The following is a 27464-nucleotide window of genomic DNA, read 5'->3' on the forward strand; positions in this document are numbered from 1 at the left end:
TCACACACAAGATATGGCAATATTCCTCATATTAATAATAATAATAATGATGTCTTTATCATAAATAGCAGCAGTTCAGAGGCAACCTCTACGATAACTTCTCATTAAATGGCCTTTTGCCCTGACTTTTAATAATCAAAGTTAATTGCTCGCCACAAAAGTGGAAAATAATCTCACAACTTGCTACGCAGTTTTGAAACATTATAGGTAGCACACAAACAGTTACTTCCCCAAAATCTAACTAATCCAGGATGTTGTACAGTCGTCGGGAGTTCATTTCCTGTCTTTACTGAAAACGTGTTTAGTTGCAGCCTGGCTATGGCGTCATCTGAGGCAGTGCGTAAGCTGACGTTTGACTGATGCGGACCGTGTGGTAACTGGGTGCAAAGTGTGTGCCACAGCCTCTCAGCTGTGTATTTATATATGGGTTCAGCACACAGCTGAAGGGAACACCTGCTGTCATCCGCTCTTATGTCCCAGTAGCAACTCTAAATGGTCACTTTATTGGACACATTATTTTATAACACTGTCATGAATCAATTTAGGATCTTAATAATTTTATGTGAATGGAATTAAGTTGGATTTAATCATAGAAAAAGTTTTAGCTTGCCTGCATTTAAACTTTGCTGTCTAGAATTTTTGAAATGGAACTGACAGTAGAACATGACCTCTGAACTACAACGTTGAGAGACCTTGTATTGATTATTATTTACATTAAAATCTTGAAACTTGTTGTAGCATTATTATTTAATGAGTTTCATCAGGTGCTGTAATCAGAACTTTCTATCATTAATAAAAATGATACTTAATCTATTACAAATAAGGACTTTTTGTTCCAAATTTTGTTTTCAGAAAATTACTCGAAAACTATTAGAGGTAGCTTAATGGGGTCACATAGTTAATATTTTTATATCAAACTGACACTTCATACTGAGTTTCATCTTTGTAAGTTACTATTTAGCACCCTCAATTTTTCTTAAAAATGCCAATTTTGACCAAAATATTGTGCTGGTCAAGTTGAAACTTGTAACAGTTGATTTTGACATACATTTGCACATTCTGAACAATTTTTGGTTTTCTGGCTTTATTATTTAGTGCCTTTTTTTCCTTAAAACTATGTGTTTAGGTAAATATGTTCATCTGATCACTCTGGAGTTTAACAATTTTAAAATTAATATACTGAAGAGTATGCTGACAGAGTTTGGAAAAGCTACTTTAATTTGTAATTTCATCCTTAGACTATAGTGCAATTAGTTGAATACTGCACACAGGTGCTTTATGATTATGTGGCTCTAGTAGCAGTGAACTGGGGTAAGTTCCAGCATACTTGCTCGCCCCTATATCTCTCAAATGATACAGCACTTGTTTTACCACATTATCATACTTAGGAGAGGCTCAGCGAGAAAAGTAGTTGCCAGTAATCAGTAATATTCCATTAGATTACACAGTAAAAAAAATCAGTATTTAAATATTGTTAGAGTTAGTAAACGTTGTAACAGTGGTATTATGCAGATTAAATACCAATGCTCAGCTGAATGAACAAGAGGTGTTAGTTTTCTGGGAAGAGAAAGAGGATGCTCAGAGAGGCCACTATTTGCAACGATACACGATGCAATGACTGGATTGTGTGCCGTAAAACACACCAATACAGTGGCATGATTTTTTAAGCCGTAGGAGTTGAAGCATTTATTTATATTGGGTAACTTAGAGCATTATACTGTATAATATTAAACATGATAGGAAGTAAACTTGGTTAAAATGAGCTGAAATGATTGTTTGGCGTTGATGGCCGGGAGGCCCCCATCTGGGAAGGTTTGGCTGTCGGATTGCATTTCTTATATCAGGTGACACCACATGTCGGTGACTTGCACATCAGTGATAATGAAATGATAGTGAGGACAACACAACACCCAGTCCACGAGTGAAGAAAGTCTTCAGCTCGGCTGGGAATTGAACCCAGGCCCGCTGCATGCAAGGTAAACATGTTACAACTCAGATAAGCAGGCAGACAATAAACACAGTTATTACAATAGCGAAAAGTTGCTAGTTTCATAATTAAAATCAAACAATGGAAATTTTCGGATGGAATGTGATAGTATTATGTATGAAGAGGATAGTTGCCACTCACCATATAGTGGGGAAGCAACTGGGTAGTGGGGGTAAGGAGAAGGCTAGGGCTTGGAGGGGGAGTTGTAACTGGATAGTGGTGTGGAACAGTAAAGAGCTCCTTATGGGAGCATGCAGGGATGATGTAGAGAGAGGGCAGGGCAGCTAGGTGCAGTCAGGTGGTTATATGGAGGGCAGGGCAGGATGTAGTGGAAAAGGAGGAAGTAAAAAGACTGTGAATGTTTTGGCGGAGCAGAGGGCTGTGTAGTGCTGGAATGGGAACAGGGAAGGGGCAAGATGGGTAAGGCAATGACTAACGAAGATCAAGGCCAGGAGAGTTACCGGAATGTAGGATATATTGCAGGGAGAGTTCCCACCTGCGCAGTTCAGAAAAGCTGGTGTTTGTGGGAAGGCTCCAGATGGCACAAGCTGTGAAGCAGTCACTGAAATGAAGGATGTCATGTTGGGCAGCATGCTCAGAAGGGTGGTCCACTTGTTTCTTGGCCACAGTTTGTGGGTGGCCATTCATGTGGACATACAGCTTGTTGGTTGTCACGCTCACATAGAATGCAGCACAATGGTTGCGGCGTAGCTTGTGGATTACATGATTGGTTTCACAGGTAGCCCTGCCTTGGGTGGAATAGGTGATGTTTGTGACCGGACTGGAGTATGTGGTGGTGGGATGATGTATGGGACAGGTCATGCATCTAGGTCTATTACAGGGATATGAGCCATGAGGTAAGGGTTTGGGAGCAGAGGTTGTGTAGAGATGGACAAGTATAATGTGTAGGTTCAGTGGACAGCAAATACCCCTATGGGAGGGGTCGGGAGCATAGTGGGTAGGACATTCCTCCTTTCAGGGCATGAGGAGAGGTAGTAGAAACTCTGGAGGAGAATGTGATTTAGTTACTCCAGTCCTGTGTGGCACTGAGTCACGAGGGTCAGAGGGGATGCTCCTCTGTGGCCAGACAATGGGACTTTGGGAGGTGGTGGGTGACTGGGGAGATAAGGCACGGAAGATCTGTTTTTGTGCAAGGTTGGGAGGGTAATTATGGCCTGTGAAGGGGTCAGTGAGAGCCTTGGTAAATTTTGAGACGGACCGCTTTGTCACTACAGATGCGATGGCCATATGTGGCTAGGCTGTATGGAAGGGACTTCTTGGTTTGGAATGGATGGCAACTGTTGAAGGGGAGGTATTGTTAGTGTTTGATAGCTTTCTTATTGACTGAGGTACTGATGTAGTTATCTTTGTGGTGGAGGTCAACATTGAGGAATGTGGCTTATCAGTTGAATAGGACCAGGTGAAGCAAATTGGGGAGAAGGTTTTGAGGTTCTGGAGGAATCTCCCCCTCGATTCAGATCACGAAGATATCATCACTGAATCTGAACTAGGTGAGGGGTTTGGGATTCTGGGTGTTTAGGAAGGATTCCTACAGGTGGCCCATGAATAGGTTGGCATAGTGTGGTGCCATGCAGGTGTCCATAGCCGCACCGTGGATTTGTTTGTAGTTCATGCCTTCAAAGGAGAAGTAATTGTGGGTGAGGGTATAGTTGGTCATGGCACCTAGGATGGAGATTGTAGGTTTGGAATCTGTCAGGAATTGGGAAAGGTAGTGCTCAATAGAAGTAAGGTCATGGGTTATTAGGGATGGTGGTGTAAAGGGAGGTGGCATCAATAGTGACGAGCAGGGCACCATGTGGTAAAGGAACAGGACCTGTGGAGAGTTGGTGGAAGAAATGGTCGGTAACTTTTATGTGGTAGGGTATATTGTGAGTAATTGGGGCTGAAGGTGTTGGTCTGTGAGAGCAGAGATTCTCTCAGTGGGGGCACTGTAACTGGCTACTACGGGGTATCCTGGGTGGTTTGGTTTATGGACTTTAGGAAGCATGTAGAAGGTAGGAGTGTGGGGAGTGGCAAGTGTGAGGAGAGAGATGGACTCTGGAGAGAGGTTACGGGATGGGCCCAAGGATTTGAGGTGAGAATGGAGAGCATGCTGGATTTTTTGAATGGGGTCACTGTGGAAGGGTTTGTAGTTAGATGAATCTGACAGCTGGTGGAGTCCTTTGGCCAGGTAATCCTTGCCGTTCAAAACAACAGTGATCGAGCCTTTGCCAGCAGGTAGGATTATAATGTCACGGTCAGTTTTTAGGCAGTGGATCGTAGTTCTTTCTGCGGGTGTAAGGTTAGTTTGCATGCGAGGGATTTGGGGAATTATGGTGAGGTAAGGTTTGAGGTTAAGAAATTCTGGAAACTTTCAGGGGGTGATTTGGGGCATTGGAGGTGGATCACTGTTGGATGGAGGAGTGAACTGAGTCAGGCAGGATTCAACATTGATCTTCTGTTGAGTCAGTGTTGCGAGCCGAGAGGATGCAGCAGCAGCAGCTGTTGTGTGATAAACAGTAAATTAATTTAGTCTTAGTTTTTTCTCCACATGCTTCTACAAAGAAGTGAACTATACGTGTATTTTACTGTGTAGACTAGCAGTTAGAAAATTAATCATAATTTTTGTTTTTGCATAAGTCTTGTGAATATCCTTGTGTAGGGTGGCTTCCTAGTGTAAGTTTTCCCATCACCAGAAGCTCCGTCATGCCACTTAAGTTTTAATTTTGTGCCAGTAGACAGCACACAGTCCAGCGCATTCTAGTTTGAATATTTATCTCATGCACTAACTTGGCAAACAGGATTTCTAATGACAGATATCTGTAAATACATCAACTTCAGTAGAGAAATTTATTTCTGTTTAATATCTTGTGGTCTCAGAGTACAGTGAGAAATCTGCACAGCGACTTTCAGTGTTACTTTATTCTCCTTTGGTATATTTTCAAACTCAGTAGCACCATTTGAGAGCATATCTTTTTTTTGTACACAGTACGATATGGCTAGGGTCTGTGCTTGTTGTGAGCGGACACAAGGAGAGTTGACTGCTGTCTGTAAACAGCTGAAAGCTACATTGGCTACAATTGACAAGCTTTTAGCTAATGCTCAAAGTTGTGGCGATGTCGGGGCGCCAGTGACGGGATCTGAAACACCTTTAGTGCCACTGGAATTTCCTGGTGACCTGGACGTCACTGCGGCTTCTGATGCGCAACATCTGACCGGTCCATCCTCACTCTAGAGTGGGTGGCAGACAGCAGTGGGTTCGCGTGTCACTGGGTGGAAGGCAAAGAGAGAGCAGGCCGTGTGGTGGCTGGCTCCCTATGCCTTGGCAACAGGTACAAAGTGCTACCCAGTGTTGATGCTAACTCTGAGCCAGCACGGGATGCCTCTCGTGTTGGGCCAGCAGTCAGTTTTGCTGCCCAGTCCAGACAATTACAGAGGGTGAGTATGCTTGTCATTGGGAGCTCCAATGTTAGGCGGGTGATGGAGCCCTTCAGGGAGATTGCAGGCAAGGTGGGAAAGAGTTCCAGTGTGCATTCGGTATGGTTGGCAGGAGGTCTCATCCATGATGTGGATGAGGCCCTGCCAGCGGCTATCAAGTACACGGGATGCAACCGGATGAATGTAGTGGCACATCTCGGCACGAATGACGCCTGCCACTTGGGTTCTGAGGCCATCCTCGACTCTTTTTGGCATCTTGCTGATTTGGTGAAGGCAAATAGCAATGCAGATGGGTCACAGGCAAAGCTGTCTACTTGCAGCATCGTACCCAGGGTTGATTGTGGTCAATTTTTATTTTGTTGTTCAATGTAATTATCTTTTTCTCATGATGAAGCTGCTTCAATTTCTGGATTACTTGCTTCAATAGTTTGCAGTATTCTTTGTAATACATTTCAGTGCTAACATTAGAGCTGTTCCTAGATAGTAAATACAGTCTCCTTTTTGCCCCACATGATATCTGTATTCCTTGTGTAATCCATGGTTTATTTTTTGACTTCTGTATGATTTGAGTTACCTTTATGGGAAAACTATTTTCAAAAGTGGAGGTAACTTTATTAATGAATGTTTTGTATTTTCCATTTGAGTCAGAAGTATTGTAAACATCTATACAGTTCATGTCTGTAAGCAATTTCCTGAATTTCTCAATTTTTTACTTATTTATTACCTTCATGTACTCAAATTTAACAGATTTTTTATCCTGACAAGTTTCAACATTTAACACAAGATGATGCATGTCGTGAGCAGGTAGCCCATTTACTATTGGTTTTGTGATATAACTTTTTTCCCTAGATTTGTTTACAAGGATGTTGTCAGTAGCAGTCTCAGAGCATTTACATATCCTAGTTGCGAAGTTCCCGGTAGGAATTAAATTGAATGATACTGTTACTGACTGCAATAATTGTTCACTGACAGAGATTTTCAATAAATTCACAGAAAATCACCAGCTACCACTATTTCCTTGTTTTTTACTGTGAGAAGGGACAACAGAGCTTCCAGATTTTTTTATGAAGAGCTTAAAATTTCCTGAAGGTGATCTGTATATACCTACTATTATAAAGGGCTTTTCATGAAATACTAGTTCTATTGCACAAGCTTCTACGTGCTGCTCTGAGCAAAATTTATGAATATCAGTATTCTTGAAATCAAAATAGTTTCTGACAAATGTAGCAACTCCTCCTTTCTCCATATTTTCTCTACAGAAGTAAGAAGCTAACTTGAATCCTTCAACATTTAACATATCTATACCAGTGGGCACATGATGTTCAGAGGGGCAGATTATATCAGCTGGTTTGCTCAACTCAAATTCTTCAACACAAACAAGCAACTCATTAAGCTTACCCCTTAGTCCTTGGATATGCTGATGCAGTAAGAATAACTGATTTTGCACACTGGCTGAATTAAAACTGGATGAACCAAATTTTCCTGTCAATTTTTGAGTATCTGTAGTTTCAATCAGAGGGTGCGTGCAGGAATTGTGTACCTAAAAATATGCTTTCTGGCTGCCTGTTTTATCAATGTGAATGTCATTTTCAGTCTGTGTCTGAACATCTTTTGTTTCTCCCCTCCTCACCCTAAAAGAATTGCTAATCTGTCACTTGTAACCACTGGTTCTTTTCTACCACTTGTGACAGTGCCCCTCCCCCCCTCCTCCCCTTAAGTTATTTGCCATTAGCCCAGACAGTTTTCCCTTCCCTTTTTTGTTGAGGCGAAGGCCATGCCTAATATAGTCCCACATGCTGTTAAGAGTCAATAGAAACCACACCAGTATGAAATCCCATACCTGATCCAAGCAGCCGGTCCACCTCTAAATTAACTCTCGCGACAGAAGAGCTTAAATGAGGCCAGTCATGGTGCCTCAGAACAGACACAAGCCTAACCCCAGTATGTCTCGGTGCTGAAGCTATCTTTACCAGGTCACTCTCAGTTCAGTAATTAGGATTCCTATCTATGCTGTTGCGCACCCCACCCACTATTACCACAGTGCCTTCCTTTGTGAAGTTTTTGCAGAGTGAACCTACATCCTTTGTCACATGACCTTGCAGTAGGTTTAAAAAGACTTGTGACCTAGTAACCTGACCCTAGTTCATCCTGCAACAGTTGGCCAACACCTCTACCATGTGATTTACCTAAGAACAAAATTGTCTTCTTTTTCACAACTTTTTCTGACTTCTTACCTTTCAAACACTTTTTGAAAGTTTGCTGCGTCCTGTGTATTCCTAAATCTACTTGTGGCTCATCAGTTTCCAACTGTGACAACAGATCAAACCTGTTTTCCACATTGACAACAAGACTGTCTGAGAAAGTCCTATTCCTATTTCTTCTTTGACCTGTTGTCACTTCCCACCACTCTTTTCCCTTCTCCCCCCTTAACTTTTCCAGATCTTGTTTCGCTTTATCTAGTTCTGCCTGAAGGGCAGCAATCTTCTCCTCCTGTTCCACTACACAACCAGTGAGCCTTGTTTATTTGCCCAATCCCCACACTGCTACAGTCACCCACATGAAAGAAACTGCAACAACCCTCACACCACACTCCAGAACTATCAATTCTACGGCTTTAATCTAAGTTAAAACAAGAATAACCTCCTAGACTACTAAATTAATATATTAAATTTATTAGAAATTTTAGGCCTAAATTTCGGATATTAATTTAAAACTTCTGGAAAAAGAATTGATCCTACACTATATAAACTTTTCACTTACTTCAGAACTTTTCACTTCAGCTACTTACTGGAGAATCAAATGGATAGTGTGTAAGAATACAGTAACAACACAAACTTTATTTTATTGATGTAATCATATAACTTATAGTATATGACAATGTAAACAAATCCTAGTCCAAAATTCATGCCTATGAAATGTTTTCTTTTTCCAGAAAATACTCAAAAAATGTGAAACCTTCAGTAGATAGCTTACAGTAGGTATTAATTTACTTATTAATGATGTAATATTGCCTAAATTAATTGTTATTACTCAGTTAAACACTTATCTTTACGAGATCTGTGAATGTACACTCTGGAATTACACGATTAGCACTTGTTTTGCCGAAACCACTGTGATACTTTGTGACATACCAGATTGCGGAACGAAAGGACTGAACTTATTCTGACTTCCTTTTCTCTTCTTTATGAGTCCCATTACATTCTCTCCTTTTTGGTCTTCCTCTGTCCATGCCTATTTTCTTTCATAAGTGGCAGTTGCTGAATTGGTTAACTCGATGCATGAAGCTATGATGTATTAAGTGATTTACTGTACTATGAGTTGTAATGAATGATGGAGGATGATGTACCCCTGTAAGTTGATAAGGAGGGGTGTGATGACTTTTATGTATTATCCCCCAGAGGATACCAAAGTTTTGTTGATTTGAAGATATGTGCGAGGAGGTTGTTTTTATTGAGGTTATTTGTGAGCAGGCAAGAGGTCCTGTGGGTTAATGTGTTTGAAGGCAATGTACAGTCAAGAGCTGGTGTGTCATTTGTTTTAAGTGGTGGTGTTTCTGTTGTACAGATAATGTTTTGTGGTGGAAGCAAAGGAAGGTACAATGAATGGTAATGATGTTGCTAATTGTATGAGAGAAGCTGACTGAGTAATAATAAATGGTGTATTTTATGCTGTCACCCAGAGGTCAGAGTAGAACAGCTAACTATATTTCATTCTGCCACACAACAAGTTCCTGATTGAGACAGTGGTGTGTCTTTGAAGTGATTTAAATTGCAGCTTCTGTTACCTGTGAACACTTGCTGTAAACAGAGGCTACATGATGCAAACCTTGTGGATTGGCACCATTGCTTGTGACAAGCCAGCTACGCACCCACACACTAGTGCTACTCTCCCTCTTCTTTGTCTTTCCTATCATAATTAAGTTTAGTTTTCATATTGGATAGGTTTTCTGTGAGCATAAACTGTAATGAACTTCATGGGAAAATATCCCATCATCTTTTGAAAGAATTTTTGTCTACTGCCTGTGTTGTAAACTGTAGTTTTTCACTAAGAATTTATTTGGGACAATGTACTTGCTGAGTTGACTGTTATATAGTGCTTAAGTTTGAAGTGGTCGTAAGTAAACATTAAATTTTTTGTGAAAAGAATTGTACAGGTACATACTTCTTTGTATTTTCAGAGAAGTTAAGTATTTCTGAAGCTTTTGAGGTCTTTGAAGTTACCCTCTCTCATCTGTTGTTTAGGTCTTTGTCATTTGACATCAGGCATTGTGCATTATTCAGCTTTGTTGCATGTGTTGCATTGTAGGTTTCTTTTGTTGACTAGGATTTTGTTTTGTCTTTCAACAGAATGCATAAAGTTTACCTTACTAATGTTTATGTGCAATTATTTGCCTTGCAGTTCTGCTTTGTGGATGAATTTTCATGTAACTTTTGTAACTAATGTTCAGCTCGTCTGCAGATGAGCTGATGCCATAGTCAGTCTAGAAGCATTTATTTCCTTATTTTCATTCAAAGTGCCTCTCGTAAGGGTTAAAAGTGATCGCTAGTTTTTAATTCTTATCTGCACTGAATTGACCGTTTCCTTCAGTTTTTCTTTATAAAATTTTTCTAACCTGTGTCCAGTAAAATTATTATGCACTCTTTTCTTAGTGACTTGTTGTACATGGAATCTGAAGTTCGAGCTGCAGTAATTTCTGTTGAACTCTGATCTGTACATAACAGAATTTTCATCAACTTGAAGCAACTCTGTTGTGCTTTTCATGCCATAGTGAATTCATAAGGTGACTGCCAGCGTCTTCTGAATTTTGTGTTTGCTGAAAGTCAATGCAGAGATACACTGTTCAAAATTAATGCAAGTACTGTACTAAGAATCCTAACTAAACCCTCCTGAACCTTGTTTTTTGTCACACAAAAGTTAAGATCCTTCCATCTACAAATTTGATGTTGTTCTGTGCAAACTGTTATTGATGTTTAACCTGCTGCCAGATAACTTAGTCTATAATCTGTTTTCACATTTACTTAGTGTTGTATCGTAGGTACATGCTGTGCTTCAAAAAACATGTTTTCTTCAAGGTCACATTAGCAAGTACACGTGTGCTGTGTTGAGTGCTGGAAGCACCACCTTCCTCTCACCACTCTTGTCCTTTCTCCTTCCTTGCATCTAACCCTCCGCGTCCCCCTTCACACCATTTAACAGGGACCCATTCCTCCTCTTCTCCCTGCTTTCCCCTCTTCCTAGTGATACTCCATTATCCTCCCCTTTTGCCTCCCCCTTATGCACACACAACATACAGTTGCCCTACTGCCATTCAGAGCTTTACTCCTCCTGCCCCTCAAGTTTTTGAGTTGCCATTATGTTTCAGTGATATCACATAACATATATTACCTTCCCTGGCTTGTGACCCACGTGGGTGCATGCATCTGTCAATCTGAAGTTTGTTTACATGCATGTGCTTCTGTTACACCTAACTGCAACCTAACCATGAATCTTTCTGTATTTTATGAACTGCTTATATGCTTACTACGTTCTCTCATTTCCTTTATGTGAAGTTCTACAAATAGGCCCAGAATATGCATTTCTCCATGCCTATAACTTGACATTTTACAAGCTTTTTTTATGCTAGTTGAACCTCCCCTGGCAATTTGAAAATTGAAAATGTTAAGAACATCTTTCTTGAACTTCGTCATCATGGAGGAAAAAATAAAGTTGTAACTGATTTTCATTTTGAGTTGATAATCCAGCAGTGTTTCTAGTTATAATTTTAGTTGTAGAGAACAGATTATTAATAATTGTTGTATCAGATATTTAGAAAATTGTGGTTGAGGGACACTATTGGGAAAAATATTGAGTCCATGTATTATCCTGAGCACTAGAGCTTTTACTTTCTTGGTGTATTTTCATATTTTACTCCCCTTAGATTAATGAGAATTAGTAGTTTTTCAAGTGTTTTCCTGCCAAAGGCACTTAGAGTGGTACCATGGTTTTGATGGGATAGTGAGATGTGTTCTTACGTAAGATAATGAATATTAATGATTTGTCATAGATCTGTTCCTCAACTACTTTTGCTTTACGTTCTTTTTATAACTGTGTTGTGATGGAAGAATGCAGAAGATTGAAATTAACAGTACAGATAGTCTACAAAAACCAGCAGAGTCCTCTAACTGGGGAGGTATCAGAATGGTGTCCCACAGGGTCCCTTGTTGTTCTTAATGTATATTAACAACTTGCCACTTTATATTCATGAAGATGCAAAGTTATTTCTTTTTGCTGATGATACAAGTATAGTAATCACACCCAAGAAGCAAGAATCAGTTGAGGAAATTGCAAATAATGTCTTTCAGAAAATTATTAAGTGGTTCTCTGCAAATGGACTCTCACTAAATTTTGAGAAAACACAGTTTATACAATTCTGTACAGTAAATGGCATAACACCATTGATAAATATAGACTGTGAACGTAAGTCTGTTGCTAAGGTAGAATACTCAAAATTTCTGGGTGTGTGTATTGATGAGAAATTGAATTGGAAGAAACACATCGATGATCTGCTGAAACGATTAGGTTCAGCTACTTATGCTATTAGGGTTATTGCAAATTTTGGTGATAATCGTATCAGTAAATTAGCCTACTATGCCTATTTTCTTTCACTGCTTTCATATGGCATCATTTTTTAGGGCAATTCGTCAGTAAGAGAGAAAGTATTCAATGCACAAAAGCGTGTAATCAGAATAATAGCTGGAGCCCACCCAAGATCACCTTGCAGACATTTATTTAAGGAACTCAGGATATTCACAGTACTTTCACAATACATATATTCACTTATGAAATTTGTCATTAATAACCCATCCCAGTGAAAAAATAACAGCAAAGTGCATAGCTATAAAACTAGAAGAAAGGATGATATTCACTATTCTGGATTAAATCTCACTTTGGCACAGAAAGGGGTGAATTATGCTGCCACAAAAATCTTTGGTCATTTGCCAAATAGAATTAAAAGTCCGACAGATAGCGAACCGAATTTAAAAGTAAATTAAAAGAATTTCTGAATGACAACTCCTTCTACTCAATAGATGAACTCTTAGATATGAAGTAGTAACAGGGAAAAAATTAATTAATTGATCAATTATTTTGTTTAAAAAAAACTTATGTTAAAGTGACACGTTCCACATCATTACTAAATGTCGTATTCATGATCTATGGTACAAGAATTAGTGTATGTATGTAGTAGGTGACACATGCTGATTTTATTTTGTGGTTCAGGGAATTTGATAAGCATTCAAAGGAGTATGTGTTTTCTACAATTAATGAGTAGTTTAAGTTGAAACTAGATAATGCCTAGGAAGTCCCTCCACATTTCATTCGGTCCACAGATGTTTAAGGTCATACCAGATCCTCATTTTGCAATTGAGCAATATTATGTCGAGTCTTTAGCAGTAACGCACGAGGAATATTGAAGATATGTAAAGCTATTTGTATAATTTTAACTAAGTGATATGTATAAGGACTATTACCACATGAGGCAATTTAAGGTGTATATTTAGCTATATTGGTCTTTCCTAATTACAAACAATTGAGACAGTGACAGTTTATCAGATGCTCTGACTTGTTTATGCTACCATTTTCCATCTGAAATGACTGAATAATTTTGACCCGTCTGTGAAGTTTCACTCTGTCTTTCTTACTGGATATTCTGAAGTACTTCAGTACGCCAGGTTGAATTTTAATATTAGACATTTGTTGGTTGTGTTCTGTAGACTTTCCTATCTCTCAATTTTATCCATAGCCCCAATATTTTGTCAGTATTATTTTTATGTGGGGATCTAAATTAAACATGTTGATTGAAAGTGAAGAAAAGAGACAGCTTCTGAGTACCCTAAACAGCTGTCACATGAAACCACCGTGTGTGAAACCCAGTAGAATAACAGTTTTCATCTTCCCTATTTGATAATATCTTCACAAACATCGAAGATAGTGTCACTGAGGCACAGAATGTAAACTTAGGCCTTTCAGATCACAGCACACTTGTCACATGTATAAATTCTTCTATACCCAAGGTAGTAAAATAAAAGTGAGAATATAAAAGACACTTCTGCACAGAAAAAGTAAATACTTTTATTCAGACTTTAACAATGGGAACATATATTTTCAAAAACAACAACTGATGACTCATACAATGCTTTTTGTAGTACTTTCATGTACCTATTTGAGATGTGTTTTCCAAAAAAGCTTACAAAAATCAGTGTCATGCCAAGAAATGACAGCCAGTGGGTATCGCCTGCTATCATAGTATCTAGTCAAACCCTAAAACATCTCAGTCAAATAAAAAAAGACAACAAAGACAAACAATTTGCAGACTATGTTAAGACATATAAGAACATTTATAGGAAGGTGATTGAAAATGCTAAAACAATGCACATTGACAAAGTAATTTTAGGGTCAACAAACACATCAAATCAATATGGAATGCAGTGAAAAAAAAAGAAATAAACAAAAATGTTAAAAACGAAGAGGACATTGTTTTAAAAGATGATCGTGGTGTTTTACTCACAAATCTTACCTTTGTAAATTACATAAATGACTACTTCATAAATACTCCCATTAATCTGAGTAAAAATTGTCATAGGAATAGTGAAACCTGTGTTCAAAGAGAACAAAGTATCAATTCAATATTGCTGTGCCCCACAAATAAACCAGACGTTCTAAGAATAACAAAAACAATGAAGAATAAATTGTCTGCAGGGATTGATGAATTACCTGCTTTGGGCGTAATAAAATGTGCTAGTGTTGTGTCAGAATTGCTCTCACATATCATAAATATATCATTATCAGAAGGAGTGTTTCCACAAAGATTAAATATTTCAAAAATAAAACCACTGTATAAAAGGGCAATAAGTTGGAAATCATAGACCAATAGCTTTGTTATCTATAGTTTCAGAAGTAATATAGACAGTCATCAAACATTGTATTACAAATTTACTTGACAAATTCAATCTCTTGTCTGTAAATCAGAACAGTTTTTTCAAAGGCCAAGTATTGCCAACATCTGCAACTATAGTTTTTAATATTTAGAAAATTGGTTTGAATGAACAAGTTAACTTTAAATATTTCAAAACTAATTACATCCATTATATGAAAACAAAGTCACAAAATGACCTAGCTCTCAGAATACAAAATAAAGAAGTTAAGAGAGTAGCTGTCACAAAATTTTTAGGTGCCCACATAGATGAAAATTTGGATCGGAAAGCCCACATGTCACTAGCAAGTTAAGTTTCGCTGGCTTTGCACTACGTGTAATTAGTAATGTGTCTAGTAAACAATGTAGAAGAACAGTCTACTTCACTTACATTCACACTGCTATTACCTATGGCCTCACCTTCTGGGGTCATAATATGAAAAATCTAAAAACCATCTTCACACTACATGAACCATCTTCGCACTACAAAAATGAGCTGTTAGAATAATTACAAACAGTTCCAGGCTAATACTGTTGTGACTCGCCGATCTTTCAAAGTGCCGCTGTGCAGTTACACGCGTCCTCTACATGCGGCGCTGTCTGCCAGCCATGCAGCAGCAGTGCCATGTAAGCGGCCAGCCAGCCAGCGGCAGCTAGACTTGGACTCAGTTATGATTTGACTGTTAAAGTGTACACACGTCTTACTCTGTTTACTTGATCTGTGACTTTCATGTATGCTTCTTCCTTGAAATATATTTGTTCAACTTGAAGTTATAACAATTGGCGACGAGGATGGAATTTTTCTTTTCCAACGTTGACCTACATGTTTCGATGGCTACTTTAGAGTAACTATTGCAAGGTCTCATAGAACAGCAAACGATTCTCACAAATGTGATTCATGATTTCGTCACGGCATCAAATTTGGGGCGTCTCTCATCATTCTCTCTACCTACTTTTCCTCCTTACGATGAGACGGCGGAAGACTGGTCTGATTACGAAAAACGTCTTTGACAGCACTTCTTGGCATTTCATGTTGCGGATGAACAAACATGTAAGTCACTGTTCCTTTCATGGATTTCACCTCAAATGTATCAGTTGTTGTCACAATTGGCTCTTTTGAAAGATCCTGCGTCTTTGTCCTTTACTGAAATGTGCTCACTTCTGTCTGTCTATTTTCAAAAGCAAACGCATGTGTTGCCTTTTATCGTTGTCAAAAACAACCGAATCAATCCTATCGCGCTTGGATTGCTGAACTTCACGGCCTCAGTAGAAAGTGTCAATTTGTTACTGAAGTTCACAAAGAATCCTACGCCAATTCCATGGTACGGGATGTTATTATCCAATCGGCGCCCGACAAAGAAGTTAGGCAATGAGCCCTTCAGTTGGCAAATCTGACTCTAGATGAAGTCCTATCCATCGCTCAGTCTTTTGAAATTTCTCGCGCCGCTGGAGCGCAAATAGAGGCATGGGGTGACGTCGGGGAAATACAACCTCTGTGCGATCTTGACAAAGTGTGTGGCATGTCCCCGTCAGCCGACGTGGCCGCAGTACACTCTCAAGCGCAGCCTCGGCCTAACCTAAACAAACCACTAAGAAACTGTAGCAAAACCCATGGCAACTTCCTTCATGTCCGCGGTGTTTTACGAAACATTCACGAGAAGATTGTCCACAATGTTGGGCCGTGTATCACAGATGCAAAAAAAAGGGTCATGTGTCATCTGTTTGCAAATCCGACTGCATACATGATGTTCATGAACATGACGCTGATTCTGATTCTGTGTTGTCTGTCAATTGTACTTCTTCCCTTTCAGGGAAGTTATTCCTCACTGTCCAAATACATGGTTGAGATGTTCGCATGCAGGTGGATACTGGTTCTGCTGCCACTATCATCAATTCTCAGACATATCTTCAGTTGGGTTCTCCAATCCTGTCACCTGTCACTAGGCAATTACGGACTTACAATAAACAGATTTCTCCCTTGGGACAATTTGATGCTGAGGTATCTTACAAATCTGTTGTTCGCACTGTTCACATATTTGTGGTTGACCATAGTAATGCGGAGAATCTTTTTGGTTTTGATGCCTTTCGTGTTTTTGGGTTCTCCATAGATGACTGTCAATATCGTCTCTGATGCTATTCCTTATGCTCAATTGGATTCTTTGTCGATGGCATTTTCGTCCCTTTTTTCTCCTGGGTTAGGCCATGCAAACGACTTTGAAGCTCTTATCACGATCAAACCCACTGCTCGGACTAAGTTTTTTCGGGCTCGGCCCATTCCTGTGGCCCTTCGTGATCAGGTCAAACGGGAGCTGGATCGTCTCACTGTTTTCAAAGCCACTGTAAATGCTAAATGCCTTATCGACACCTACCCTGTGCCTCGACCTGAAGAATTGTTCACTAAACTTGCTGGAGGCCAGTATTTTTCTAAACTTGACCTGTCAGAAGCTTTTCATCAACTTCCTCTTGATGCTGCTTCCTGGCAGTTTCTGGTCCTTAACACGCCTTTCGTCCTCTATCAATACCAACGATTGCCATTCGGGGTTGCCAGTGCCCCTGCTCTCTTTCAGTGATTCTTGGAACAATTATTGCTCACTGTCCCTGGGTGTATAAATTACCAGGACGACATTGTTGTCACTGGCTCCACCACTGATGAACATCTTCAAAATCTCCGCACACTTTTTCATGTCTTACAGACTGCCGGTCTTAAGTGTAATCTTCGGAAATCAAAATTTTTTCAGGCGTCTATCACGTACTAGGGGTTTCAACACTCTCGGGATGGTATTCGTCCGCTTCAGCAAACTGTTGCTGCGATCGATGCCCTTCCTCGCCCTACATCTTTAAAGGAACTGCAGGCCTTCTTGGGGAAAATAGCATACTATCACAAATCTTTACCATCTGCTGCTTCGATGGCTCAGCTGTTGCATCGCCTGTTGCATAAAAACATGCCTTTTCACTGGTCTGCGTCATGCGATGCGGCTTTCCAGAAATTGAAGACTATGCTGAAACAGGCCCCGTGCCTGGCTACTTATCGACCTGGCCAACTTCTTGTTCTTGCCATGGACGCCTCTCAATACAGGGTCGGTGCAGTCCTTGCGCACCGTTTTTCTGACAGTTCTGTACAACCCATTGCTTATGCCTCCAAAACGCTCACGGATGCCCAACAAAGGTATTCTCAAATTGAAAAAGAAGCTTTGGCCATTATTTATGCTCTTCATAAGTTTGGTGTTTTTCTCTATGGATCTAAATTTCATCTTGTTACGGATCACAAACCACTTGTTTCCTTGTTTCATCCATCGTCACTTCCCGACAAGGCTGCACACCGCCTCCAGCGTTGGGCTCTTTACTTGTCTCGTTTCAATTATGAGATTCATTTCCGGCCGATGGCTCAACTTTCGAATGATGATGCACTGTCTCGCCTTCCCATGGGTCCTGATCTGGCGTTAGATAGGGACAAACTTTTGTGTTTCCACCTGGATGTTGCCGAGCAGCGGGTTGTGGATGGGTTCCCCATCACCGGGGACCGGCTGGCGGCTGCTACGAGTTCTGACCCTACCCTCTCCCGGGTTTTACGCTGTATTCAGAAGGGTTGGCCAGATCGTCCATCCACTAAGACTTCTGATCCATTGCGGAACTACTACGCTTTGCGTTACCGCCTCACGGCTTGGGATGGTGTTATCCTTCTTTGCACCAAAAATGCTTCGCCGCGTGTTGTGGTACCTGCATCTTTGCGTGCTTCGGTCTTCCGCCTCATTCACCAAGGGCACTGGGGTGTCTCTCGCACAAAATCTCTGGCGCGCTGTCATGTGTATTGGCCCGGCATTGACTCTAATCGCACACATGGTCGCTGCCTGCGGCCCTTGTGCGTCACAGGCCGCCGCCCTGAAGTCATCTTTGGCACCGTGACCTTCGCCTGAGAAGCCCTGGGAGCGTATTCATGCTGACTTTTTTAGGTACTTATTGGCTTCTCGTTATTGACGTCTACTCTAACTTTCCTTTCATTGTCCATTGCATGTTGCCTACCATCGCAGCAACCACCAATGCTCTAGCTCGCATTTTCTCTTTGGAAGGCCTTCCCTCTACTCTTGTTACTGATAATGGTCCGCAATTTGCCTCTTCCGATTTTGCGGATTTTTAAGCGCATCACGGCGTCATGCATGTCACAACCCCTCTGTTCCATCCACAGTCAAACGGTGAGGCTGAACGACTGGTCCGCACATTTAAGGCTCAGATGAGGAAACTCCTGACTTCTTCTGCTGATGATGCACTTCTCCAATTTCTGGCTTCTTACCATTTCACCCCCATGGGCGACCACAGCCCGGCTGAGCTCTTACATGGCCGACAGCCCCGCACGCTACTTCATATTCTGTGGCCTTCCACTTCACGGCCGCGGGTGCCTTTGCTCGGCCGGTTCACCGTCGACGACCTTGTATGGGTACGGGGATATGGCAGGCAGCCAAAATGGAGTCCTGGCCACATCTTACGACACTGTGGCCAATGCCTGTATGAAATCCAGACGGACACGGGTGTTGCAGTGCGTCATTCGGACCAGCTTCGGCCTCGTGTGCTGGCAACGGCTGTTCCGGATGCCGCTACAACCCCTTTGGCTCTACCTGACGCTCGGGATACTGGAATCTCTCATTACTCACAATGCAGTGCTCTTACCACCATATCAGTGCCAGCACAAGAACTGATGCCACCAGGAGACGTGCCCATGCAGGAACCAGATGACCATCATCTGTCGGAGCAACTCTACTCGCCTCCTTCTCCTACGGACGCGGACACATCACCCATGTCTCCTGTTATAACAACCGGACTTGCCGCAACGGGCAGATTGGTGCACGGGGCCCCAGCAGATACGACCCCCACGCCTCCTGTCATCTCGACCCGTTATCATCAGGGACACTTCCGTCCATACGGGAAGCCTCCTCCCCGAGACTTAACGGCCAGTCAAACAACACCTGTGGACGTTAGCAATCTACAGGCCACCTCCATCAAGACCTGTGCAAAAAATTCAAAGGGGAGAAAAGTGTTGTGACTTGCCGATCTTTCAAAGTGCCGCCGCGCAGTTACGCTCATGCGGCGCTGTCTGCCAGCCATGCAGCAGCAGCGCCACATAAGTGGCCAGTCAGCTAGCGGCCACTAGACTTGGACTCAGTTATGATTTGACTGTTGAAGTGTACACACGTCTTACTCCGTTTACTTGATCTGTGACTTTCATGTATTGCGTCTTCCTTGCAATATATTTGTTCAACTTGAAGTTATAACAAAAACCCTCCAAGCATATATTTTGACAGCTAAATATTCTACCTTTACCATGCCTCTAAATACAAAAAAGTGTAATTAACATAAAAAGGGGCATTGAAAATTTAAAAAACAACCCAAGTCTGCATTCATATAATATAAGAATGTGCAGTGATATCCATATAAAAAGAGTAAACAAGGCTACTACACAAAAGCTAACAAACATTAAAGGTTGTTGTTGTTGTGGTCTTCAGTCCTGAGACTGGTTTGATGCAGCTCTCCATGCTACTCTATCCTGTGCAAGCTTTTTCATCTCCCAGTACCTACTGCAACCTACATCCTTCTGAATCTGCTTAGTGTATTCATCTCTTGGTCTCCCTCTACGATTTTTACCCTCCACGCTGCCCTCCAATACTAAATTGGTGATCTCTTGATGCCTCAGAACATGTCCTACCAACCGATCCCTTCTTCTAGTCAAGTTGTTCCACAAACTTCTCTTCTCCCCAATCCTATTCAATACTTCCTCATTAGTTATGTGATCTATCCACCTTATCTTCAGCATTCTTCTGTAGCACCACATTTCGAAAGCTTCTATTCTCTTCTTGTCCAAACTATTTATCGTCCATGTTTCACTTCCATACATGGCTACACTCCATACGAATACTTTCAGAAATGACTTCCTGACACTTAAATCAATACTGGATGTTAACAAATTTCTCTTCTTCAGAAACGCTTTCCTTGCCATTGCCAGCCTACATTTTATATCCTCTCTACTTCGACCATCATCAGTTATTTTGCTCCCCAAATAGCAAAACTCCTTTACTACTTTAAGTGCCTCATTTCCTAATCTAATTCCCTCAGCATCACCCGACTTAATTAGACTACATTCCATTATCCTTGTTTTGCTTTTGTTGATGTTCAACTTATATCCTCCTTTCAAGACACTGTCCATTCCCTTCAACTGCTCTTCCAAGTCCTTTGCTGTCTCTGACAGAATTACAATGTCATCGGTGAACCTCAAAGTTTTTATTTCTTCTCCATGAATTTTAATACCGACTCCGAATTTTTCTTTTGTTTCCTTTACTGCTTGCTCAATATACAGATTGAACAACATCGGGGAGAGGCTACAACCCTGTCTTACTCCCTTCCCAACCACTGCTTCCCTTTCATGTCCCTCGACTCTTATAACTGCCATCTGGTTTCTGTACAAATTGTAAATAGCCTTTCGCTCCCTGTATTTTACCCCTGCCACCATTAGAATTTGAAAGAGAGTATTCCAATCAACATTGTCAAAAGCTTTCTCTAAGTCTACAAATGCTAGAAACGTAGGTTTGCCTTTCCTTAATCTTTCTTCTAAGATAAGTCGTAAGGTCAATATTGCCTCACGTGTTCCAGTGTTTCTACGGAATCCAAACTGATCTTCCCTGAGGTCAGCTTCTACTAGTTTTTCCATTCGTCTGTAAAGAATTCGTGTTAGTATTTTGCAGCTGTGACTTATTAAGCTGATAGTTCGGTAATTTTCACATCTGTCAACACCTGCTTTCTTTGGGATTGGAATTATTATATTCTTCTTGAAGTCTGAGGGTATTTCGCCTGTTTCATACATCTTGCTCACCAGATGGTAGAGTTTTGTCAGGACTGGCTCTCCCACGGCCGTCAGTAGTTTCAATGGAATATTGTCTACTCCGGGGGCCTTGTTTCGACTCAGGTCTTTCAGTGCTCTGTCAAACTCTTCACGCAGTATCATATCTCCCATTTCATCTTCATCTACATCCTCTTCCATTTCCATAATATTGTCCTCAAGTACATCGCCCTTGTATAGACCCTCTATATACTCCTTCCACCTTTCTGCTTTCCCTTCTTTGCTTAGAACTGGGTTTCCATCTGAGCTCTTGATATTCATACAAGTCGTTCTCTTATCTCCAAAGGTCTCTTTAATTTTCCTGTAGGCGGTATCTATCTTACCCCTAGTGAGATAGGCCTCTACATCCTTACATTTGTCCTCTAGCCATCCCTGCTTAGCCATTTTGCACTTCCTGTCGATCTCATTTTTGAGACGTTTGTATTCCTTTTTGCCTGTTTCACTTACTGCATTTTTATATTTTCTCCTTTCATCAATTAAATTCAATATTTCTTCTGTTACCCAAGGATTTCTACTAGCCCTCGTCTTTTTACCTACTTGATCCTCTGCTGCCTTCACTACTTCATCCCTCAAAGCTACCCATTCTTCTTCTGCTGTATTTATTTCCCCCATTCCTGTCAATTGCTCCCTTATGCTCTCCCTGAATCTCTGTACAACCTCTGGTTCTTTTAGTTTATCCAGGTCCCATCTCCTTAAATTCCCACCTTTTTGCAGTTTCTTCAGTTTTAATCTACAGGTCATAACCAATAGATTGTGGTCAGAGTCCACATCTGGCCCTGGAAATGTCTTACAATTTAAAACCTGGTTCCTAAATCTCTGTCTTACCATTATATAATCTATCTGATACCTTTTAGTATCTCCAGGGTTCTTCCATGTATACAACCTTCTTTCATGATTCTTAAACCAAGTGTTAGTTATGATTATGTTGTGCTCTATGCAAAATTCTACCAGGCGGCTTCCTCTTTCATTTCTGTCCCCCAATCCATATTCACCTACTATGTTTCCTTCTCTCCCTTTTCCTACACTCGAATTCCAGTCACCCATGACTATTAAATTTTCGTCTCCCTTCACAATCTGAATAATTTCTTTTATTTCATCATACATTTCTTCAATTTCTTCGTCATCTGCAGAGCTAGTTGGCATATAAACTTGTACTACTGTAGTAGGTGTGGGCTTCGTATCTATCTTGGCCACAATAATGCGTTCACTATGCTGTTTGTAGCAGCTTACCCGCATTCCTATTTTCCTATTCATTATTAAACCTACTCCTGCATTACCCCTATTTGATTTTGTGTTTATAACCCTGTAGTCACCTGACCAGAAGTCTTGTTCCTCCTGCCACCGAACTTCACTAATTCCCACTATATCTAACTTCAACCTATCCATTTCCCTTTTTAAATTTTCTAACCTACCTGCCCGATTAAGGGATCTGACATTCCACGCTCCGATCCGTAGAACGCCAGTTTTCTTTCTCCTGATAACGACATCCTCTTGAGTAGTCCCCGCCCGGAGATCCGAATGGGGGACTATTTTACCTCCGGAATATTTTACCCAAGAGGACGCCATCATCATGTAATCATACAGTAAAGCTGCATGCCCTCGGGAAAAATTACGGCTGTAGTTTCCCCTTGCTTTCAGCCGTTCGCAGTACCAGCACAGCAAGGCCGTTTTGGTTATTGTTACAAGGCCAGATCAGTCAATCATCCAGACTGTTGCCCTTGCAACTACTGAAAAGGCTGCTGCCCCTCTTCAGGAACCACATGTTTGTCTGTCCTCTCAACAGATACCCCTCCGTTGTGGTTGCACCTACGGTACGGCTATCTGTATCGCTGAGGCACGCAAGCCTCCCCACCAACGGCAAGGTCCATGGTTCATGGGGGGGGACATTAAAGGTATAAAATTGTATTACAAACTTACAGCCCATATACAAGAAATGAAAAAGTTGTGTACATTTAATGAAGCAATATTCAAGTTATTAATGACCAACTGCTATTACAGTGTAGAGTACCTTCAGCAACCTAGTAGCAAGTCATTATATTCATGTATTCACGAACAGTTGTGGTACACCTTACACACAAGTTGGTGCATCGTTAGTCTCATTGCGTATGTATTGTTTTTCTGTTTCAGGAGTGTAAACCATTTTATTTATTATATCATGTTACATCAGCCATCTTGTTTCCGTGTTGGAGAGCAATACATTTATCTGTATCTTGAATTATACTAACAGTCATTTTGTTTTTACATCAGATGAACTATTATTTCACTTCCAATGTTTATCACAGAAGGAGCCATTTCTGACATGATTTTCTTCATAATCGATTATGGAACAACACAACTGTTTTGTACATTACAGATAAAGTATTTAAAGATTGCTACAAATCCTTTCTTAGTAATAAGAGCTTATTTAATTTCATTCAAAGCTACATATGACACTGTTTTTTTTTCTTTTGTGTGCAGAAATTTTGTTTTGGAATAACCGTCTGAAGAACATGGAAAATTTGTACCATCAGATGCGTGACCCTCGAGTTGTGGATATGGCTTCAATACTAGAGCTGACTGATAGTGCATATTTCCCATGCTTCAAGTCAATGTTCCGTAATGTAGTAGCAGGTAATACTGTAATTTTTGACTGATAATTAACATTTTTAAAGTCTTGCTTTGTAAGTCACTGTCATAGTGAAGCTAAGATCAGTACTGTAAATAGTGAACATACAACAATTGAAATTTAGAAATAAAATGGGTTTGAAATTCTACAACTAAATATGTGACTCTCAGTTTATCCAGTATATCATTAATGGTTTAGTTGTGATTGATATGTGGCAGGTGCCTGTGAACAATGTGTTGCAGATGGCACGTGATGCAACTGTTGAAGTTGTGCCATCAGCTGTACATGAAGTGGTTTCTTTTGAAAGGTTACATAGTTTAGGGCTTTTGAAGAATCACTGTTTTTTATGTCAATTTTCTCTTTTAATTGTATCAGTAGAAAATTCATTCGAGAAAACTAAGAAGTTATGAGACAGAATAGGTATAGGTAGCCATTATTTACTTCCAGGAGGCAAAATGAGTAAAACTACTGGTACACATGTATAAAATGGGCACAATGCCTATCATTTGGAAATAATAGTTTCTTCCTAGGGGAAGGGTGGCGGTGCTGAGAGGGTGGGGGGGGGGGGAGAGGGGGGGAAGAAGAGGTTAAAAGAAAGGGCTGGTCATTCAGACCCCACAATGAGAGGGACCCACCCGTAATGAGGGCGATGGTAGGCAGAGACCTTTGTCGTTTTATAAAAATAAAACTGAAACCTAAAAACAGCAGGAATCATGTTTAATAGGATTGGATGCGTTTGTGGCAGTGTACCTAATTATTATTTTAGTGAACATCCTTCTTTTTGGTATATATTACAGGGTGCACATAAAGTCCTGGAACTCTTTCAATTATTTATTGCACAAGAACCAACATTGTACAGGTATCAAACATATGTCATTTTGAAGAGAAACTCTGAAAGTTTTTTTTCATGTATACCACCACAGCACATTTTGTTACTGTGCCGGTAGTTAGCGCTAGTCGCAAACACGGCGAGTTCAGGTGCGGAGCAAGCTGTTTCAGAAATGGCCTTCCTGATCACCAGATCTAACACCTTGTGACTTTTTTCTGTGGGGACACATTAAAGATCGCCTCTACCACGTGATGTAGCAGAGCTCTGGGAGAGAATACACGACAATGCCATACTGGGACAGGTCTGGCAAGAATTCGATTACTGTATTGATGTCTGCCGGGTCACTCATGGTTCGCATATCGAATGTTTGTAAAAAAGAAAAAAAAAAAAAAACTTTCAGAGTTTCTCTTCAAAATGCAATATTTATGACATCTATACAATGTTTAGTTCTTGTGCAATAAATAATTGAAAGTGTTCTGGGACTTTATGTACACCCTGTATACCTTACAACAGATAGTAAATGAGCACACTCCACTCTCTCTGCCCTGTACCTCTTCCTTAATCTGCCTGTAACTTTGTCCTTTTCTTAGTGCCATCTAGTATACCAAGTCTTCTTCTTCCTCTCTTCCCAGCAGTATTTTCGTTTATTAACTCTTCACTGCAGGCAATTTCTTCGCAGTTCATTGCATGTCACATCCAGGATGTTTTCTTCATACATATCATTTACACTAGTTCTCTTCACTCTCTTCTTCTTGGAAATACTTCTTCATTTGTCATTCCGTCGGTCCGTTTCACTTTTAGCACTTTCACCACATTTCAAAAGTATTCTGGTAATTTTCCTCTTTCTTTTTTGATTGTCAGTATTTGCTTCCATATGATATTTCACTTCAGATAAGACACTTGGTGAATCCCTTTTTTAACTTTGTCAGAAAGCATTTTGCTACCAACAAACCTTTCATTATTTCAAAAGTTCTTTTATCTGTAGATATAGAATATTTTATTTTCCCTAAGCAGCTTCTATTCCCTATCACCAAACTTCCCAAGTACCCAAATGATTTTTCATGTTTTCTGATTTCCATCACTTTGATGTTTCCTATTTTTATCCTCCGTCCATACTCTTTTCTCGCTTTTACAATTCTCACTCTCATTAATTGTAGTTCTTTCTTTGACTCAGCCAACACTGACTGATCATCTGCATATTTAATTTTATTGGAAACTATCTAGAAACGTAAGTTAAAATTACTAAATATTAATTTTTATTTAAATTTTTCTCACACAAAAGTGTTCTTTCATGCAGGATAAGTATCAGCTCGTGTATTGCTTAATAATCACACAGACTAGGCAAATAAGTTTTATCACACAGAATTGTCGAGGAGTGTATGTCCAGTAGTTGTGTTATCATGTGTACATTCTTAGAAATACGTGTATGTTTCCTGAAGAACAACGTTGCTGCAGTTTTCAGTTTAACCTGTGAATATGTCACAGTGTGACTTGAGTTTCAAAGTTATAACTAGTTCGTTTTCAGACATTGCATTTGTCTGTATGTCCAATGTTCTGCCATAGACATTCTGCAACATATTTATGTGATCAGTGAGCATGGTGTGCAGCATTTCTCGCCAGTCTTACAGTCCTTAACTAAGATTGGTTATAGTAGAATCGAAGGAGTCTCAGTAAACTCAAATGTACATTTAAAAAAATGGAAAATCGAGGGTAGAATAATGTCGTAAATGCATACTTTATGGTATATGTTCATGGAAATTATTACTGGTGTCTACCACAAAGAGGACTTTGAATATGAACTGGTACAGACCTGCTAATCATTTGTGGATCAGTCAAAATTAGTAGACACTTTTGGATCATAGCAGTAACCAAAGATTGTGAAATTAAATATGTATTAATACAAAGTAATGAAATTTGCACAGAAATCAATTCTTGATAATATATTGTGAACAAGTTTGTTGTCTTCTTTATACAGACTGTAGTTTCTTTATATAGACTGTAGTGAAAAAAACAGTCACCCACTGTGTTCTGTAGGTGCCAGTGAGTTCAAAGGCCAGCCACCAGATGTGTTCTTTTTTCAGTGTCAGTAGTTGTTTTGTTTAGTGATGCTCCATGGGATTAGACAGTGAGAACTTCTTTGCTTAGTAGAGACACTTCGTGCTTAATATTAATTTGCTGCAGTTTATAAATCACAAGTTCTTGGTTATCTTCAATATGTACTTGTCAATATATGTTTATTGTTCTGATTTATATGAATGCCAGTAATTTATGTGCTGTCATGGCCATTGTACCGGAAGACATGCAGAAGTAGTTTGGATGAATATTATTACAGCTGTTCTGACATTGCTGACTTGGATGTGATCAGCCTACACATACTAGAAAAATATGTACAAACTATCATGATGGCCAGCAGAATTTTCAAACTATTAAAATGCAAGACTCCGTGAGTGCTGAAGCAATCTGGTTTGCACAGGTATGCACTGAGTATCTGCATCATGAGAGTAGCGTGCACATAAAGTGCTAATGCAAGAAGGTATCAGACACAGGAGGCCGTCACAATCCCTAAGGCACCTGCGTAGTAAAGTTGATGTAGGACTATATTCGACACATAATTTTGTACACTGTTGAGTAGCTGTTTTCTGACTCAGGTTAAAGCTATGATAGCATAAATGTCCTTTGACACCATCACAGATCTGGGTGGCAGGATTCAAGGTGCAATAATTGGGACCTGGATTTTAATGACAAGTCATATATTTTCCCTGAACTTTAGGG

General features: G+C 40.2%; 1 protein-coding gene across 1 annotated transcript in view; it reads left to right on the forward strand.

Moving 5' to 3' along the window:
- The window catches only part of LOC124775330 (dynein beta chain, ciliary-like), a 702744-nt gene that overhangs the window by 45128 nt on the left and 630152 nt on the right, over positions 1 to 27464 (forward strand). Inside the window, exon 6 of the mRNA XM_047250162.1 lies at positions 23716 to 23868. Coding sequence (XP_047106118.1) covers positions 23716 to 23868 — 153 coding nt within the window. The remainder of the gene's footprint in view (positions 1 to 23715; positions 23869 to 27464) is intronic.

This window comes from Schistocerca piceifrons, chromosome 2 (genome assembly GCF_021461385.2).
Source record: "Schistocerca piceifrons isolate TAMUIC-IGC-003096 chromosome 2, iqSchPice1.1, whole genome shotgun sequence".
Classification (NCBI taxonomy): Eukaryota; Metazoa; Arthropoda; class Insecta; order Orthoptera; family Acrididae; genus Schistocerca; species Schistocerca piceifrons.